This window comes from Nematostella vectensis, chromosome 15, assembly GCF_932526225.1.
Source record: "Nematostella vectensis chromosome 15, jaNemVect1.1, whole genome shotgun sequence".
Taxonomy (NCBI): domain Eukaryota; kingdom Metazoa; phylum Cnidaria; class Anthozoa; order Actiniaria; family Edwardsiidae; genus Nematostella; species Nematostella vectensis.
In genome coordinates this window covers 4,439,498-4,460,070 of record NC_064048.1, presented here as the reverse complement: position 1 = coordinate 4,460,070, position 20,573 = coordinate 4,439,498, and the positions used below count along the sequence as shown (strand labels likewise).

Here is a 20,573-nt window from a genome sequence, read left to right as displayed (position 1 = left end):
TTCCTTGAAAATCCCTTTTGGGCCCCCTCCTGTTAAAAATCCTGGCAACACCGCTGCTGAAAGCAAGGCCTTTTTTTCTCTGTATATTTCGCGGGGTTGGCGTTTGCGAGCGAACGGGCTTCCAGTCATCGCTCCGGGGTAATCATATACAGATAACTACTTGAAATAAATAGAAAACAGTAACAGGGAGTTATAATTGTAATTTATAAATAAAGTTTGACTTCATTGCTCTTTTTCCAAGGGATAGAATGCATTAAAATCTTGTTTGCGAAAAAGGTTTTCATCTCTTCCCCCTCTCTAAGAAATTTCTGTGGTGCTTTATTTTCGCGCCAGACCAGAATGTGATGGCGTGGTAGTGCGAAACTATGTTTTACATACAAAGGCACAAAAAAATCTGGTACTAATGCTGTGACTCGGGGACCGAATTACAGTAACGCTCTCTCCGTTGTGTGAGGTTACATAAAGACATTTTTATGCTAAAACAAATTCTAGAAAAACAATTATTGCCTTTTGACACTTTGTAAAACGATTGTTTTGAATTCAGATCTTCAATGAGAATTTGAAAAGGCTAATAGTCCAGAAACAAAGGACAACAACTCTAAGATCTACGTCAAACGCTACCTAACGATATCATTTTGCTTTTCAATAAGCTGTGAATGTGTTAAAAATGCCTTTCACGCATTGTTTTAAAATACGCTACATCAGCCGCCAAAACATTTCGGTAATTGTTTGATTAGACGTTAAAATCAAGCCTGTAACCAGAAATAATAGTACCGAGGAATAGCGATTCACATTTTTCTTCAACGGGTGCGGTGTTAATAAAATACTAAAAATACCATACGAACGTTGCCCAATAATATTATTTTCAAACTCCAAGTTTACTTTTATGAAGACGCCTCCAGTTTGAATTTGGAATTGGGTTACTCCGCTCGCCTTATGCTCGCTAGTTCAGTCCTAAAAAGACCGGTTTGTATCCAGGGGGAGGGGGTAGTGAACATTGAAGTCTGCATTTTCTGGCGCTCGCCCTTGATGCTTTGGTCGCCGCTTGGTTCGCGTGACAACCTATGACGTCAGTGGTGTTGAAAATCAACACAGTCTTGTGGCCTGATTGGCCAGAATGACACCCAGCAAGCCACGCGCGCCGGGAATGTTTGCCTGTGTGTGATTTTGTTGTTGAATGTTCAGTAAATGCGAGCGAAGTTGCAGAAGGCTTGGGGTGTTTTATAGCCACTCGCTTTCGCACATGAAATGCCAGCGATCATCACTGGTCCAATTTAATTCCGTTGTTGGAGCTTGTCGCTAACCATGGCTCGCTTTACAGATTTTAATATTAGGAGAGACTCGAACATTTTTCGCGAGAAGGATAGGGAATCGTACAATGGTTATATTTCATCGACCGTTTCTTCTCTTGACAAACCTCCGAATATTATATGTTGGAGTTTCTTTAACGGAAAGATCAAATTTGGTCCTGTGGAGGCTGGCTTTGTTTTCATCATTTTATGCGTCGCTTGGCTGATATTTGCTTCAATCCCGCAAGCTTGGATGTTAGCCGTGTGTGGGTTACTACAAAACTTGATGGTTGTATTTTTGCCACTCGCCTGCTTAGTGTGTGTATTTTACTGGGCAGAACTCCTCGTGCAAAAATACTGCAAAACTCGTGTATCATTAGCAGTATTCCCTATTTGTGCAATTGGGGAATTTAGTACACATATTCTCTTCGATGGAGCGTTATTTGACGGGTCAGACTTTGTGAGGAACAGCTTTCTATTTACACTCATTCTAGCCGGGCTCGTATCGGCGACTTTTCATAGACTCAATCTTATTCCCTCGTCTATAATTTTACTGCTTTTAACAGTTGCACGGATGTGCTGTTGGATTACATCATATGAGTTGCAATCCTGGTTTGGGCCAGTTCTAGCTTACTTCGCTGCATTCTCAGGGTTGATTTTATCAAGAAATGTGCAAAACTTATTCACATCCCCGCCAGCCGAGGTAGAAACGAAAGTTCCTATAATTCGACGCGCGCGCCGTTCTAGTAGTGTTTCATCTAACAGTAGCCTTAGCAGTAGAAGAAGAACCTCTCTTCCAGCTTTAGGGCTCCAAAACAAGGTAAGATCTTTTTCTTCGCAATGTATTTGAGCTCTGTCATTATCATTATTAATATTATTATTACCTACATTATTATTCTACGCAAGATTTCAATCTATGGAGTAATAGTTTTGGGAAAACGTTTTGCCTAGCGCGCGTGTGTTGTAACACAATTTTAGCGACTGCTTTTTCTTATTCTCAACTTTTGGAGAGTTTTATGTGAGATTGGTTTGATGTCTGGAAAAGCCATTCGATTTCTCGTTTACTTTGTTTACAGTGGATTTGTGTATACGGGCAAGCTGAAAGGCTGAGATTTTGAACCGCAAATTTTACAGAGACAAACAATTACACTCGCAACCCCGTCATATTATCACTATTAAACACACCTCCAAGTACAACTTATCTTCGTAAAAAGAAAGAATAATACTTAAGAAATAGTCATGAGCACAGATCAGGATTATTAGAGTTTGTGAAAAAGTTTGACAGCGTTCGAGGGCTATTAAATTGAGTATGTTTACATTAGAAAGACGTGAAGCGAAGGCGAGCTCAAATGCAGGGAAAAGTTCGCTTCGCTCTAAAAGGGTACCAAACTTGACCCGGATTTCGGCTTCTGTATGATGTGTAATGTGTTGTCGTCCACCTGTACATAAATGCGGTGTTTTTGCGTGGAGAGAATAATTTTTTTCGAACCTTATTTACACGTAGAGGGAGCTGGAATATTGGTAGACGTACTGAGCTTGAGAATTAAAGTCTGTAACTGACTAGCAAAAGTCTTGAAATGGCTTTCCTAATAATACCATTTTTTAATGCGATTGTAAGGTTTGCATTTATAAATCTTTCTTATTTCTCAAGCGAAATCTAGAAAAAGTGATTATGGGATGAGTCGCCTTGGTTGATTATTTTACATTTTCGCTGCGACCTTGCTTTTTAATTGCGTCTTTCACTACGGTCCCGCTACACAACTGTGCCGTTCCCACAGCAGAACGAGTTGGCCAAAAATTACAATTTCTAGTTTATGTCAAATCGATGCCTTTCAGTTAGGTGTCAGACAGAATAGCGAATAGGAGAGAGCCTTGTAAATTTCTTTGCATGTGGCCGAACGAAAGCTCAAGACAACTTAAGGAATTCCGTCTAAGAAGTGGGTTTTTCTCGTAAATATCCACGGTTTATTTAAGTGCCTTCCGCCCGGCGATTGCACCGGTCATTTTTTTTAGAAAACGTTTTTTTTAAAAGGACCAATTTCTTACAGACGTCAAAAAAGCAAATAAAAACTCGATTTTTGAAGTATTTACCGTACTCAAATGTCCTATCAGTCGTGAACTAAGTAGGCAAAAAGCATGTAATAGGTAAATAGCCAAGCTAGTTCCAATTCCGTCCTCATCAAATCTTCCCTTACTTCGCTTACTCTCCTATGTAAATAAACAAGGATCGCAAATTTGACTTTCAAAAAGCCAGAGTCAACCAATTCCCCGCTGCCGAAAGCCTGCCGTTTTGCCTTTTAAATCACGTTGAAATTTATTCCCACCGATCTTAATTCTACGCTAGCATCGATGACACTCTATCTCAAGGCAAATTAGATCTCATGCTTTTATCTGTTGTCGCATCAAGCTAGTAATTTAGGATTTTAAGTTATTCTTCTCCCGAAGAAATTATTAAATGCACCAGGCCATGAGTTTAGCAGTGCTATTCTAACTCGGCTCGAATTCTGTTTAAACAATTAGTAGTTCGACTACGTTTATGTCGCGTGGTTTTCATTCGTGAAATAGCGAACAACTCGGGTACAGGATCAGCTAACTCGATCTTTTTGATGAGAGAGTCGCCTTTTGACGCACTAAGAGGAATATAATGTTGATGGATGCATTTGCTAAATTCTAAGACAGCGCTCAAAACAGATTCGATTCGCATTGCATTAAAACGTAAAGACCACGGGTTTGGCTTTACAAATGGTATATTGTTCTCGCCTTGTTCCTTGTTTTTTTCTCAGGTTTTAAAAAGGTTTAATAATTCTTTTCTGTCAATTAACAGAAGTACCAGTCCCCCATAGTAGAGTTTGCGACATACTCGGTACAAATCTAATCGGAGGAACACTTAACTTTAAATTGACGTTCATAAATAAGTCGATAAGGCCTATAGTTGAACTATGCTCCTGTGTTGCATGATTAGTTTTACACAAGCAGCTTCGGCCAAGCATGATCTTAGTACAATACCTGCTTAATTGGCGATTCAGATTTTAATTATGTACTCTTGGTAAACCAATCTCTCGTTTCCGAAGATCATGTTTTTGGAGGTTTGCTCCGACACGACAACATTCAATATACAAGTTAGACGCGCAAATCTCAACAACGCTAGGAATGATTAATAGTGGCGTTGCTAACCGTCACTTTAACCCAGGTTAATCTTCGTTATTATATTCTAAAATGCGCAGCCCTCTTAGCTTGCTAAGGCAAATTAGAGAATTAGAAGCCGTGAAATTCCGTCGGCAACACTGTCATTGTACGTTAACGGCTAAAAGTGCTGTGCAAATAAAATCGATGAAACCCTTTCAGACCCTTGAGAAAATTAGTAGAAAATTTGCCGAGATGTGAAGAGTTAATGGCTATAGAAATGCAAAGTCCAGAGCAGCTGCCGTCCCCATTTCACCCTATACCACTCCACATAAGGGACACATGGAATTATCAAATTCCACCAATCAAAATTTCTTTGTTATTTTTTCCTAGCAAAGTACAACCGGCTGAGCTTTCCTGTTAATAGAAATGCGACACGAATCTCGCCCGCTACTTGAACTTATTGTTGCTGGTGGTTGCTGTTTTTTTGGTTAAACCTTTTTGCCTTATCATACCTTATGAAATTTGCACTTGCACCGTATTTCCGACTCAGTAATGTCAAGGGGGGGTGGGGGTGGGCATGTGCAGATTACTGATTGTCTCTCTGTAGTTCCTATACTTAGGCAGGATGTCTAGGTATAGGAGGTCTCTCTGTAGTTCCTATACTTAGGCAGGAAATCTCGGTATAGGTGGTCTCTCTGTAGTTCCTATACTTAGGCAGGAAATCTCGGTATAGGTGGTCTCTCTGTAGTTCCTATACTTAGGCAGGAAATCTCGGTATAGGTGGTCTCTCTGTAGTTCCTATACTTAGGCAGGAAATCTCGGTATAGGTGGTCTCTCTGTAGTTCCTATACTTAGGCAGGAAATCTCGGTATAGGTGGTCTCTTTGTAGTTCCTATACTTAGGCAGGAAATCTCGGTATAGGTGGTCTCTCTGTAGTTTCTATACTTAGGCAGGAAATCTCGGTATAGGTGGTCTCTCTGTAGTTCCTATACTTAGGCAGGAAATCTCGGTATAGGTGGTCTCTCTGTAGTTCCTATACTTAGGCAGGAAATCTTGGTATAGGTGGTCTCTCTGTAGTTCCTATACTTAGGCAGGAAATCTCGGTATAGGTGGTCTCTCTGTAGTTCCTATACTTAGGCAGGAAATCTCGGTATAGGTGGTCTCTCTGTAGTCCCTATACTTAGGCAGGAAATCTCGGTATAGGTGGTCTCTCTGTAGTTCCTACACTTAGGCAGGAAATCTCGGTATAGGTGGTCTCTCTGTAGTTCCTATACTTAGGCAGGAAATCTCGGTATAGGTGGTCTCTCTGTAGTTCCTATACTTAGGCAGGAAATCTCGGTATAGGTGGTCGCTCCATAGTGCCTATGCTTAGGCAGGAAATCTCGGTATAGGTGGTCTCTCTGTAGTTCCTATACTTAGGCAGGAAATCTCGGTATAGGTGGTCTCTCTGTAGTTCCTATACTTAGGCAGGAAATCTCGGTATAGGTGGTCTCTTTGTAGTTCCTATACTTAGGCAGGAAATCTCGGTATAGGTGGTCTCTCTGTAGTTCCTATACTTAGGCAGGAAATCTCGGTATAGGTGGTCTCTCTGTAGTTCCTATACTTAGGCAGGAAATCTCGGTATAGGTGGTCTCTCTGTAGTTCCTATACTTAGGCAGGAAATCTCGGTATAGGTGGTCTCTCTGTAGTTCCTATACTTAGGCAGGAAATCTCGGTATAGGTGGTCTCTCTGTAGTTCCTATACTTAGGCAGGAAATCTCGGTATAGGTCGTCTCTTTGTAGTTCCTATACTTAGGCAGGAAATCTCGGTATAGGTGGTCTCTCTGTAGTTCCTATACTTAGGCAGGAAATCTCGGTATAGGTGGTCTCTCTGTTGTGCCTATACTTAGGCAGGAAATCTCGGTATAGGTGGTCTCTCTGTAGTTCCTATACTAAGGCAGGAGATCTCGGTATAGGTGGTCTCTCTGTAGTTCCTATACTAAGGCAGGAAATCTCGGTATAGGTGGTCTCTCTGTAGTTCCTATACTTAGGCAGGAAATCTCTGTATAGGTGGTCTCTCTGTAGTTCCTATACTAAGGCAGGAAATCTCGGTATAGGTGGTCTCTCTGTAGTTCCTATACTAAGGCAGGAGATCTCGGTATAGGTGGTCTCTCTGTAGTTCCTATACTTAGGCAGGAAATCTCGGTATAGGTGATCTCTCTGTTTTGTCTATGCTTAGGCAGGAAATCTCGGTATAGGTGGTCTCTCTGTAGTTCCTATACTTAGGCAGGAAATCTCGGTATAGGTGGTCTCTCTGTAGTTCCTATGCTTAGGCAGGACGTCTCGATATAGGTGGTCTCTCTGTAGTTCCTATACTTAGGCAGGAAATCTCGGTATAGGTGGTCTCTGTAGTTCCTATACTTAGGCAGGAAATCTCGGTATAGGTGGTCTCTCTGTAGTTCCTATACTTAGGCAGGAAATCTCGGTATAGGTGGTCTCTCTGTAGTTCCTATACTTAGGCAGGAAATCTCGGTATAGGTGGTCTCTCTGTAGTTCCTATACTTAGGCAGGAAATCTCGGTATAGGTGGTCTCTTTGTAGTTCCTATACTTAGGCAGGAAATCTCGGTATAGGTGGTCTCTCTGTAGTTCCTATACTTAGGCAGGAAATCTCGGTATAGGTGGTCTCTCTGTAGTTCCTATACTTAGGCAGGAAATCTCGGTATAGGTGGTCTTTCTGTAGTTCCTATACTAAGGCAGGAAATCTCGGTATAGGTGGTCTCTCTGTAGTTTCTATACTTAGGCAGGAAATCTCGGTATAGGTGGTCTCTCAGTAGTGCCTATACTTAGGCAGGAAATCTCGGTATAGGTGGTCTCTCTGTTGTGTCTATGCTTAGGCAGGAAATCTCGGTATAGGTGGTCTCTCTGTAGTTCCTATACTTAGGCAGGAAATCTCGGTATAGGTGGTCTTTCTGTAGTTCCTATACTTAGGCAGGAAATCTCGGTATAGGTGGTCTCTCTGTTGTGTCTATGCTTAGGCAGGAGGTCTCGGTATAGGTGGTCTTTCTGTAGTTCCTATACTTAGGCAGGAAATCTCGGTATATGTTGTCTCTCTGTTGTGTCTATGCTTAGGCAGGAAATCTCGGTATAGGTGGTCTCTCTGTAGTGCCTATATCGCCCCATGACAGGTTCTCCAATAGGATTCTGGATTCCGGATCCTAGTGTGTGGATTCCGGATTCCATGTGGGTTTTTTCTCGTGGATTCCGGATTCCAGCAGCATGGATTCCGGATTCCATATCTCATTTTTTCATGGATTCCGGATTCCATATCTCATTTTTTCATGGATTCCGGATTCCATATCTCATTTTTTAATGGATTCCGGATCCCATATCTCATTTTTTCATGGATTCCGGATAGGTATAGGTGGTCTCTCTGTAGTTCCTATACTAAGGCAGGAAATCTCGGTATAGGTGGTCTCTCTGTAGTTCCTATACTTAGGCAGGAAATCTCGGTATAGGTGGTCTCTCTGTAGTTCCTATACTTAGGCAGGAAATCTCGGTATAGGTGGTCTCTCTGTAGTTCCTATACTTAGGCAGGAAATCTCGGTATAGGTGGTCTCTCTGTAGTTCCTATACTTAGGCAGGAAATCTCGGTATAGGTGGTCTCTCTGTAGTTCCTATACTTAGGCAGGAAATCTCGGTATAGGTGGTCTCTCTGTAGTTCCTATACTTAGGCAGGAAATCTCGGTATAGGTGGTCTCTCTGTAGTTCCTGTACTTAGGCAGGAAATCTCGGTATAGGTGGTCTCTCTGTAGTTCCTATACTTAGGCAGGAAATCTCGGTATAGGTGGTCTCTCTGTAGTTCCTATACTTAAGCAGGACGAGTCTGTATAGCGTCGCTCCGTTGTGCCTTATACAGGACATTTATCTGTAGTATAAATGTTCCTCAACACTGGACTTTTGTGTACGATTCCTGGCTCAAATTTCTTGGTTTCCTGGTCGCCTTTGCTTTCGAGGGTTTTCTCCCGCTATAATCCCTGCATTAAAGTATCTTTTTCGATTCTAATCTGCGTTCAATCATAAGTCATATGGCGGCTGCCTGAGGCGTCTTTCTATGTCATCGACTCGGCCGCGTTAAATCTGCGCCATCCTTAGAGACCCAGTGTGTCGCGGAGATCGGGCACACGGAGCATGCGAGAACTCTTCTTTCTTGCCCGAGCGCTCCCTGTGTCCCCGATCTCCGTGACGCCCTGTCCCCGATGATGGCGCAGATACAACTTTTGTGCATCTGCGCTCCCAGAGAATTCATCACCCAGCTGGGAGGAATGTGATAAGCTTCCCCAATTTATTATTGTCATCACATTCTCTATTATAGGGTCTAGTGGACTACACCACATTAGGGGAGGCCCATGGGATGATCTCAGATCTACTGGCGGACTCCAACCTTCCCACGAATGTCGCCAGTACACTGAAGCTCATAAGCACCATGATAGCCCCGCCCACTGCATTCCACGCTGGGGCCGGCCCATTGATGAACCGCATGACCCCCCTGGTGGAGAGGTTCCGCCATGAGTCAATGGAAGATAAAGATAAAGTGAAGGATCAGCCAGATCTTAAAGACGACATGACGCTTCCTATGGTTGGGGTGAGTCTGTGAAAGAGAGAGAAGGGGTGGAGGGTGGGGGGTGGGGGCTTCTCGCTGGGTTATAGTGTGGGAGAAGGGGTAGAATAGCAAGGGAGGGTTAGCAATTGTAGGAGTGTAATAGCTTTGAAACGTCAACAAAACTGCTCTGTATCCTCCTCCTCCATCTAGTTACTATTTCTTGTCTGTAATATTCCTAGTAGAGGACTAATCAGGCGCGTATCTGACGACCGCCTTTGCGGGCTCCTGCACTTTCCTTCCAAAACACACCTTTTTGTTCTTGAAGAATCAGGCTTTTCGTGTAGGATGTATGACTTCCCCCCCCCCTCCCCCCCTCCCCTCCCATCCCCCCCCCACACACACCCCACCCCACTCCACACACCGTCATATCCCTCTACGCACCTGCCATGCTTGGGAATTCTTTGGGATCCATACTGCTGTCGTGCTTTCAGCGTCTTCGTCGCTCGCTCGGGGCGTCCGGTCGCCGGATGTCGAGTACCTATACCACCACCACCTCCGCTACAGGGATGCCAACCGTGGACCCCGATCTTATGCTCCAGTCCGCCACAGACATGTTGCCTGGCAACAACCCGCGGCTCAGTCTCACCTCCGAGACTACCCTGCAGAATACTCGGGTACCGGAAAACTATCCCAAACACAAAATCTTCAGTAGTTTAGCGTCCCAGGGACGAACGAACCCTCCGGGGTCACCGAGCTTCGGCCGGAAATCACCCGACCGGTCTCCGCCCTCGCCGAGTTTATTACGGAGGGGGTCCGACCGTGTTAGTTTGCTGTCGCATAGGCTTAGTAAAGAGGACATTAAAGAAGGTATTTCGGAGGTTTCAAATGAAGCAAAGTCGGAGGGTGAAAGCAAGAAGGAGCTCTGTGCGGACGACAAGTGCATTTGCTTGTGTCACGGTAAGAAATCGGCGAAGATGTCCGTGGCACCGGAGGAATTCGAGTTGCCTCGATCCGAGGAGCTTACGCGGTTGATGGACAAAGTTACAGATTGGAATTTCCCGATATTCGACGCATGCGAACACGGCAATATCCTAGTACAGGTAAGTTAACGATTTGTGTTTGAACGCAGCACTGATCTAAAACTACGTTCACACGTGCAAAACTTTCAGATTTGATTATGATATTGATGGAGCTATTTGAAACTATTAATGAACGGCCCATTTCAGATAAGGAGTTCCTGTACGCTAACTTGTCAATTATGCGGACGTGACGTTCTCATCCTTTTCAGGTGTCATACCGCATTTTTCAAAATGCTGGGTTCTTTGAAATATTCAAGATCCCAGAGAGGAAGTTCCTGAATTACTTCTTCGCCTTGGAGAGCGGCTACCACAGCATACCATGTAAGATAACCCTAACCACTGAGCCTGAGGCGTAAGAAGTTAAAGAAGTAAAAGGGAGGGGGAGGGGGGACTCCTGTTTGAAGATTCACAATGACTTAGGCAGAAGCAGAACAGCATATCTCTTTGTTTGGATTGGTATGTCATAAGCAGGAGCTGACGTACCTCGACCGCCGGGACCTTGCGTAGGTTCTTATGTTTATTATTTGCCGGTTCACACAGGCACGTTTTGAACATATACGGAAACAGAAAAAGACAGGTGGCCATGTTTTATTTTATTTTCTCCTTATGATGTTTTGTGTGAGTTAGCCCTTAAGACTAAATAATTTATAAGAAACATGAACCCCTTACTCATACTCTTGCTCGAGTAGCCAGGTCATTCCCTTGGTTTCTTGTATGACATTGTCACAAAGATAACATCCGAAGAATGTCCCATATCATGAGTAGTGAAATATTGTCAAAGAGGCATCTCCGTTTTGCCTGTGTGCGTCGAAACGTTGCGACGCATCGGTTCTTTTATATCCCCCGAGGAATAGGTTATTGTGAAGAAGTGCGTTTACGTTATCACTCACGTAAATGTCTTTTAAAGGACTTTTTGGGGACCCTGGGTGGGGCTCTTGGTATAGGAATCGCTCCGTCGTACCTTTGCCTCACCACAGAAACAATTTTACATCTAAGCTGTCAGTAGCGGATCTAGGAGGGGGGTTAAGTGAGTTTAAACCCCCCTTTGGGCTGCCAGAAAGCCATATGTAACAAAAAAAATTACCCCCTTCCCTCTTTGTCACTGAACCAAACCCCCCCCCCCCCCTTTAGCAAAAAGCTAGATCCGCCTCTGGCTGTGTTCCTGTCAGACATGAGTCGTATATCGCGGCTGCCTGAGGCGCCTTCTGTGCTTTCAACTCAACCACGTTGCATCTGTGCACTCGTAATTCAGCATTCAGCCTCCATCTAGAGGTATTAGTTTCCCAATCTTATAAAAAATGATTTATTCATCTATCCTTTTAGATCATAACAGCATTCACGCGTCGGATGTGCTTCAGGGTGTCTACTTCCTAACGACCGCAAAGATCCCTGGGTTTTGCCCGCCAGGGACACCCCAGAAGCTTGGGGACAACGAGAGCGATTCTGACTCAGACAGTGGCATCACTTCCGGTGTCTTGGGAGAGGGGGAGGAGGACAAAAAGGATGATGATGGGGGAGGGGACTATGGGGCGTTGGTTGACGTTATCCCGTTGTTGGAGTTACTCTCGTTGTATACAGCGGCAGCGATGCATGATTATGATCATCCTGGAAGGACCAACGCCTTTCTGGTTGCCACCTTATCACATCAGGTCAGTAAGTAGTACATTAACCCAACATAAGCCGCAACAACAACATAAGCATTTACCCTGCCTTTGTAGGATCCCAAGCAGAACTAAAGCCTTTATAACTTTACTTTGTTTATCCAGGCCCTCTTGTATAACGACCGGTCTGTGCTTGAGAATCACCATGCTGCTGCAGCTTTCACTCTGCTTATGTCGGATCCCAAGTATAACTTCCTGTGCGAGTTGAGCCCGGCGGAGTTCAAGCGCTTCCGGTTCCTTGCGATCGAGGCCATCCTTGCCACTGATCTCAAGAGACATTTTGATATACTGTCCGACTTCAACGCCAAGGTAAGAGAAAATAATATCAATAATATGTACCTGGTATGTACCTAAAAGGATTATCTTTCTTGCCCTCTTATAGAACAGTTCCTTGTCACTGATTTTGCCACATACATTTTAATGCGTTCAGCGTTTAATGTTTTCAACGCCAAAAATACATGTAGAGTTGTATTTCTAGGTGCATATAAACTAAGGCGTTTTAGTTTTTTGTCGCTGAAGTGAGAGGCGGCTAAGGGCGGTATCGGTGTTGGTTCGTAGTTGTCGGCTTCTAGTGGCGGATCCAGGATCAAAGCTGGTCTTTCAACTTATGAGTACTTCAGTGAAACCCCGTGATAAGCACAATAAAAAAGAAGCCAGCCAGCCAGCCACAACTTTGTTATTGATTTTAATCAATATTGGAGGACAGGTTATGTGACGAAATCTCGATATATCTATCTAAAAACAAATTTTTACAACTTCGTTTGCCAAACCAATAAAAACACCGCAAAAGTTTCACAATATCAGTCTATGGAACTAGATGCTTTCTAACCATTTGCATTTTGTTAGGATAACAAGATGACGACCGACAAAGAATCTGTAATGGCTAAACTTAGTGTGGCTAAGAAATTCCAAATGAACACGAAGAGCGCGTCGTCTTCTTGCAGAGGTTAAGTTTATTTTATTTCTCGTTACAGACGGCTGAGGGCGGAGTTAACTGGGACAGTGAAGCCGATCGTTTGTTGACGCTGCAGTTCTGTATCAAGATGTCGGACATATCTGGGCCTTCAAAACGGCGAGACATTCACACGCTGTGGACGGAAAGAATCGTCGAAGAGTTCTACGAACAGGTAACGAGGGCTTTTACTTAAAGAAAAAGTTTAAAAAGTAACAAGCAGCAAATGATTATAATAATGATGTCGTTGTACTTGTGATGGTTATGATGGATATGGCATTGTTGTACGAGGAGGTTATGAGGGAATTGGTAGTCATGATTTTTTTTTGTATTGTCCTGCTTGTAAGGGTGATGACGAAAGAGCACGTGGTATGGCCGTATCTCCATATATGGATCGACAGCAGCCGCACGTCGCCCAATTACAGGACTCGTTCATCAACCACCTGGTTGCCCCGCTCTACAATTCGTACGCGAATGCCGGGCTTATACCAGGAACCTGGGTCGAGGTAAGTGAGATACTGGCGGGATAATCGAGGGATATTCGCAGAGTCTAGATATACTCTTGGAACGGTTTTCGGGATAGATGTGAATACACGGAGATACATGATACCATCGAAATATGTCCGGGAATTACGCGGGATACACAGGGTATGCGCTAAGGGCGCGTTTTTTTCCTATCATTTTGGAATGGGAATGATTTGTAGAGAATGTTCAGAACGGCATTCGAGTCATTCTGCTAGATTATGCTAGGAGAATGGATGGAATGCCCTTTATTTCATTCCGGAGTGGGAACGCGGGATAAACGAACGGCCACGTTTTCTATTCTAATCATTCTAATTCCGGAATCACGAGTAAAAAACGCGCCCTAAGTGTACTGTCGGAATATAATAGGAAAACACCGGAATAAGCAGGAAATGTAATCGGGATATCATCGGAATCTATTCGAGTTGAACACGGGAAACTGTCGAGATATGCCTTATTCTGCTTAATTTTTCGCGCGTACTTAAGTCTCGCGAAATGCACCGGAATAACAGGAAATGTAATCGGGATATCATCGGAATCTATTCGAGTTGAACACGGGAAACTGTCGAGATATGCCTTATTCTGCTTAATTTTTTCGCGCGTACTTAAGTCTCGCGAAATGTACCGAGAACAATTTTCGCGAAATTTAAGATGCGCGAAAATAAAGAAGAATAAGGTAGTCGATATACGTCCGCTTTAAATACATAAAAACGTACTGTATAACCCGTTAGTGTGTTGTCGTTAATCTTCACAATTATTTTGTTGTTCTATTCAGATGGAAGAGAGCTGCCCGGAAACGGATAGCGACTCTAACGACACCGATGAAGATCCATCTAGCGCCAGCAACGACGAGAAGGCGAAAAAGAAAAAGCCGCGCCGACCGAAGCGACGTAAGATCGTAAGCGAGTTAACCCAGAACATCCAGAAAAATTACAAGATGTGGCGGCAGAGGGCGAAGGAGATGGAGCGAGAGCAAGCGAAAAGCGCACACGAAGGAGAATCGAACCCTGATGACATAGACGAAGAGCCGGACGATGAACCGACCACCATCGTCATCACAGACACGCCCATCAGGGAGGACACCATAGAGGAGGAGGAGAACGGCTCAGAGTGTAGCAGCACCACGGCGTAACTGTAAAAAGGTCGGGATTACAAGTAGGGGAGTATCTAGACTTTTCCTGGAATAACAGGTAGCAGGCCAGGCAAGTATGGGTAAATTTAGGAATTTCTTGGGAATCTAGAAATTTCTTGGAAATTTCTAGGAAATTACATAGGGTTACAGGTAGTAACTCTACTCCTGGGAAGAAGCTCTACGTGAATGGTTCGATATTTCAGGAAAATTTTACAGAACAAATTACCAGAAAGCTTGAACTTCCCAGAAATCTGAACTCCAGAAAATAGAACACGGAAACATATATATTCCAGGAAATAGCTCAGGCAGCAAGAAAATTTCAAGGAACTCTGGCAGGAGAAAAATAAACCAGAAATGCTGGTTGCGATTACTATATTATTCCAAAAAATAGGATGTTTTAAGGTAATTGCGTCACGTGTAGATAATTGTATAGATACAGTTATATAATTCGGGGTAGTTCTAAAAAAATTAGGATAATAGGAGAGCAGGGCCTGTGATGCTGTCAAAGGTAAACAGAAAGCAGGTAATATCTGCTTGAATGAGTTATACTTAGACAAGCAGGCGTTTTTTAAGAAGCGCTCGTCAGACAGTCTTTGTTGTTTTTATGGAGCATCTGAAGGTACATTATACGTGAAATTTCAAAAATCCAACTGAAAACAAAGTTTTTTATTCATTTACCATATTCGATCAATAATTCTCGCATCAGCTTCCCCAAGTTAGCCGATGGAAATGGATGCTTTCTCACACTTGGTAGGATTAACGAATGGCGGGTGACAGAAACTCTATAAGCGGTTATATATTTAATGTAGACATCATAGCAAATTAAGAACTTTTATTATATATTAATATTACAAATAGATAAATCTCTTGTTTTTAAGGGCTTTTATTGACATGGTATCGATTTTCTATATCGGTCAATGTAGCAATCATCATTTTTTACACAAATTAACCAAAGCTCCCATGGTACCCTTCATGACTACGCTTTGAGCGAGTTGCTATGTGTGCCCGAGAAAGCGACGTTGTAAAAAAAGCAAAGTATATGTAATATATATATATCTATATAACTATGTAATATAATACAGAGGTATAGCAACAAATATGTAGATAGTATGTATAGTAGCTGTAGAAACTTCTGCTTTATCAGCAAATAGAGAAGTTTGTAAAATATTAGTAGAGCTACACACGATACTAGCAACAACCTCTTTTCTAGCTAGACACGATATTGAGAAGTTTGCTTTGGACGAAGTTACCGAACTATCTCACGTTCGTTTTACCCAGCGCGGAAGTTTTATCACTTTTTTGATAGAACTCCCCTTTAACTGCTCAGCGCTTGCTACGCCGGTTATATAAAATCAATTGGGACAACTGCTAACTTTAAAAGCATGTGAACAAGTAGAGTCGCTTTTATGCTGGTGTCGTGACGATAACGTGACCAACTAGTAACGCCCCTGATACCGGGTCGTTACGATAGCTTATTGACCATGTCAGGGGCGGATCTAGGAGCTCTAAAAAGGGGGGCCGTAGCAAGGGTTTCAAGACGTGATTATACCGTGAGCGTGACGTGATTATATCGTCTTTTAACCTGCGGTCGGATCGTATCCAGCTGCTGATTTTGCTTTGTATACATGCCTGTACGAGTAAAATGATTTATCTCTGTCTGAACGTGGAGAGGAAGGAAATTGGGAATTGATGGTTCTAAATCGTCCCAAAATATCTAGTGTAGCTAAAAGGACTTGCCGATACTACCCTCGATGCATTGCTTTTGCGGCCATCCTTCTATTCAATAGCCTGCTAGCCGGCTCTCCGGAGGGCCGGCTAGGAGGCTATCTGTTACACAAAAGAATAGTTTTTTTTTTTCAAAGTTTTAGGTGACAATACCTTTTTTGGTTCTAAATGGCAGTAGAAAGTCTTAAAAAATCGCCAAAAATATCACAAAATGTGAAGTATTTAGAACTTTTGGACTGAAGAAAGCAACAGGCGTGCAATGCATTCTGGGAAGGCGAAATGTCTTCTTTAAAATAGGCCTTTTTAAAAGGTGCTCCCTCTAGTTCGATAACGTATACTCTGTATTATAGTTTCACAAGGACCTATTCGCGACGCCTTGTACAGACAAATAAAACGCGTGACACGGGAACAGTGATTTGTGTTATTTTTTTTTGTAATTGTCGTAAATGTGCGGTTCTGCCATGTTGAGGAATTTGCGAACTCGCGGTCATGAATATTTTAAGCGCCAAAATACAAAGTGTTCTCAGTGCAGATTCTCCGTTCGTAGCTAGGCCTGGTCCCCACTCATGTCCGTCTCCAGTAAGCGGTCTTTTCCTTTAGAGGATTTGAAGAGTCGCCAAAAAATATATACTTTTTTTTTGTAAGCCATCCATGCCTGCATGTGCATTTTTTTCGCCCTCCCCTCCCCCCCCCAGGATGAAACACTCCTGCAGTGTCGTTTTCCTAATGCATGGTCCAAGAGCGCGGGAAGGCTGTGATATGACTTTAGAAACAAAAGGAGTGATGATAAAACACACATACACGCAACGTCAAACGAACTCTAAATAAAATTAAAAGCAAATCATAACTTAAAGCATGCAACAGTCAGAGAAAATAGCATCAACGGAAAAATGGAAATTGATGACACTGTAAACCACTTGACACGTGACTGTCATGACTGTCTGTCCCGCGGCCTCCCGCTGTTTGTCATGCGCGTGTTGTGATCGTTCGATGTTTTGCAAAAATTGTGAAACAGTTTTACTTCCCTGAGACTCTAACAGATGGGGCTTATATCACTCCAAAACAGCTAGCAGCCTCAACTGCAAGGTATGTATACCGTATTCATAGCACGTAGTATTTTGTGCATAGAAAAATTCATGCGCTATTTGGCTGTCGAGTGCAGATCAATATAGGCAGGTTCCTTGCTGTCGCTTACAGAATTAATAATGACTTATAAGAGTATTTTTAAAGTTGCTGGTTTGGGTATTTTTGTTTCCAATTCTAATCTAGATGTTTGAAAATCCAATTTCTCGGCGCGAGAAATCGTTATGCACTTCCTGCTTCGTTCTCGAGGCCTTTCTTGTACTGCAAGTTGTAGTTGCCAGAACTGTTTTGTCACGCGTATCCGGGCAAGGGTCCAACATTTTCACTGAAATATCTCTAAGAAAGTTATAATTATAGAAAAAAGTATAGGGATTAATGCATAACATTAGTCTGTGAACGCATGACAAAACTACACAAAAGTTATATTGAATAAAATCCTACTAGAAACATACAATACTTACTACAGTGACTTTATCATAAGCAATCACATTTTAAAAATCTTCTGGCCAAGCAATAAAATAGTATGCAATGTTTTGTTATTATTGCCTATTATCATCAAACCTACCTTCATCATTACGGAAAGTTAATTTATTATCCCAAGGGGAGTAGGAGGGGGCGTGAGGATACTGGGGGGGGGGGGGGAGGGGGCCTCGAGAAATTTCTGAGGCCTAAAGGGGGGCGTTGAAGGTATATGGATTTTTTTAGGTGTTGTCTCTTCTCTATAATTTGACCAAGTGTCAAATCAGACTTCTTGGTTTAACGAGTCTCGGTTTGGGGGCAGTTATTTGGCATGCACAATCCAGGAGTCCAGGATAGATATTAAGCCATGTTTAATCTATGCAATGCAAACCTGTATGCACCCTACATACATTTTTTTCATGGTTTCCGCTATATGATCTTTATAAAGTGCTCATGTCCCATAATTAAAATTATTAACAAAACGGTCTAATGCTATAAGCACTCATTTTTGTTCATCAACATCCTTGCTAATGTCTTTTTTGCTGTCTTCCTCTCTCTCTTTCTTTTCTTTCTCATGCTACGCTTTTCTGGCAAGGAAAAGAACGAAAAGCCTTGCTTCCTCTGCGTCATATATATGTCGCATTAGCCTTTATCAAGTTGACAACCTGGATTTAGTCGCACCTTTGAGAAATCAAGTGGCTTCACTTTTTCTGAATTAATATTTTCATCGAATTCTTTACCCTCCACTTTCTGACCCGATTGCAGCTAATCTTTTGCTTGCGTTCCTTTGACATAGTCGTTTTCGTTCCTTCCTTTGCTCCTTCTTTCTTCGGTCTTCTGGAAGGTGGCGGGCACGGGAAATATGAGGGAAGCATATGGGAAATTTTGTTCCTCCTGAAGGGGAGGCAACTAATTTTAGCTCCTAATTTTTTATTCCCTACTTTTATCAAAATCCTCACGTTCCCCCTCCCCCCTCTCGGGATAATAAATGAACTTTCCCTTATCAACATCATCATCATAATAATGTTAATTCACATTGATCTTATCAATAATCTTTTTGTTGTAACCCTAAAAACAGCAAAAAACTATTCACGCTGTTGGTAAACACAAAGGACAGGCAATAAAAGTGGTCCAACAATGGACATTCTGACTGCTTAACAAGCCAGTCAAAGCTTGTGTGCTTGATTGCCTTGTTGGTTTTAATTTTTCAGCAGTCATTTCTGAAATTGTGCACTACACTTTTTTTATAAGAACATTTTTTTTATAAAAACAACCGGCCTGAGATTTAACCAAATTTTAAGAACATTCTAAGAACATGCCAAGGTTTAAAAAAGAAGTTTTTTTTAGTCCTGATGCATTCTAAAATGCAGAATCAAATTGTGTTTCTAGTGACAACCTTATAATTACTAATGATCATTTAGTGTAATTTTCTTAATAATTCATTGAGTATTATATTCTTATATACACTAAAATTTAAGAACCTCGTTATTAAGAACATATTCAGCCTTAAAATGTCCCAAAAATAAGAACGGCCTAGCCTCAATTGAAAATTAGAAGTTCTTAAATATAAAAAAAAATGTATCATTAAAATGCAAGGATTTGTATAATACTTTCTTGATGTTTATCTTTTATTTTCAGCATGTCTGTATCAGACGACTCAGATCTTAGCGAAGATGGAATCCATCTCAGAATTGACTCAAACAACAGCACAAACTTTCATAATGTAAGATTTTATCAGTCTTATTTAGCCTTTTATATTAAAGGCCAGCTTTTGCAACCAATAAAAGTCATGATGATTGTGATATTTTCAACTGAATAGCTGTCAGTCCATCTTGTACATTCTTGCCCTATGTTATCAAAGTATAAAAGCACCAATTGTAATGACTTACAATTCCCTTTCCAGTTTAAACATTGTTGTAATGGGTTTAAAAAAAAAACATTAGAGAATGATAGGCAAGACAAAAATTTGTATTTTTGATGTCATAGTTTTTCCTTATATGACTTCCTCTTTCTGTATGGAAATGAATTCTTCTGGGAACTCTTTCATCTGGAAGAGTGCTAATGTGTTTTTTTTAATGTGTTCTAAAAGCAATAATAATTCCTTTCAAAGAGTGTGTGCATTATTTTTTTATTGAAAAATTTATTAAAAGGTGGTCACTCCAGCAGAATTTGTGAGGAAGTTTGGAGGAACCAGAGTTATTGAAAAGGTGCGTAAGAAATTGCATGTAGAAACTTGAGGAATACAATTTTCCAACTTTTTTTTTGCAATTCAGCCGCGAAAGACATAAAAAACCTGGAAAACATGCTATCCGAGATAGAGAGAGAAGACGCAATTACTTACAATGACTTAGGTTCCTTGTTCTACGGACTGATTTTCAAAACACAAATAACGTGAGGCAGAAGTGCACATAACCAGATTTTGGCTTTTTAAGATAATTTTTCCTTGATCATCATTGCCCTGTGCATCAGTTCACTAATGAATAGCTCAAATTTCAATGACACTTTAACAAAAGTCGCATCAATTTAAAAAAAGTCGCACTTGATATTTTGTTTGCTATAAGTTACTAAGTACTCAAAAAACTGAAAATTTGGTAACCACGATTAAAAGAAAACAATCAGTTATTGTTCTTGTAATGTTTATTTACTTTATCTTGCAGGTGCTGATTGCAAACAATGGAATTGCAGCAGTTAAATGCATGCGTTCTATCCGACGATGGGCCTATGAGCTCATTGGTAACGAGAAAGCCATCAAGTTTATCACCATGGTAACCCCAGAAGATTTACGGGTAAGCGCAACCATATAATAAGATAATGCTAGCAGAAAACTAAGTCTTTGGCAGGTCAGCTTTTTTTTTTTTACAGGGATCTTGCAAATATTTAAACTAAATTTTAAACCCTTAACCGGAAAGTCTAACTTCAAGCTTCTGTAAATTGATCAAAAAAGTTTGTAGCATGTCTGCAAACA

At 41.7% G+C, this 20,573-nt stretch overlaps 2 protein-coding genes across 4 annotated transcripts in view; both read left to right on the top strand.

Moving 5' to 3' along the window:
- The first annotated feature begins 1,168 nt into the window (after window positions 1-1,168).
- LOC5515693 (cGMP-inhibited 3',5'-cyclic phosphodiesterase A) lies at window positions 1,169-16,475 on the top strand. Its single transcript, XM_048722389.1, has 9 exons — window positions 1,169-2,109; window positions 8,768-9,037; window positions 9,487-10,095; window positions 10,284-10,395; window positions 11,398-11,723; window positions 11,841-12,044; window positions 12,710-12,862; window positions 13,035-13,193; window positions 13,985-16,475. The coding sequence occupies exons 1-9, from the start codon at window positions 1,306-1,308 to the stop codon at window positions 14,339-14,341; spliced, it is 2,994 nt and encodes a 997-aa protein (XP_048578346.1). The 5' UTR covers window positions 1,169-1,305; the 3' UTR covers window positions 14,342-16,475.
- Window positions 16,476-17,016: 541 nt separating this feature from the next.
- The window catches only part of LOC5515660 (acetyl-CoA carboxylase-like), a 76,306-nt gene continuing 72,749 nt past the window's right edge, over window positions 17,017-20,573 (top strand). The window contains exons 1-4 of one of the 3 annotated variants that reach the window (XM_048722387.1): window positions 17,017-17,152; window positions 19,247-19,331; window positions 19,759-19,815; window positions 20,266-20,394. In XM_048722387.1, the coding sequence (XP_048578344.1) occupies window positions 19,248-19,331; window positions 19,759-19,815; window positions 20,266-20,394 (270 nt within the window). In that variant the 5' untranslated portion in view covers window positions 17,017-17,152; window position 19,247. The remainder of the gene's footprint in view (window positions 17,153-19,246; window positions 19,332-19,758; window positions 19,816-20,265; window positions 20,395-20,573) is intronic. The other 2 variants (XM_048722388.1, XM_048722386.1) reach the window with 2 other exon arrangements.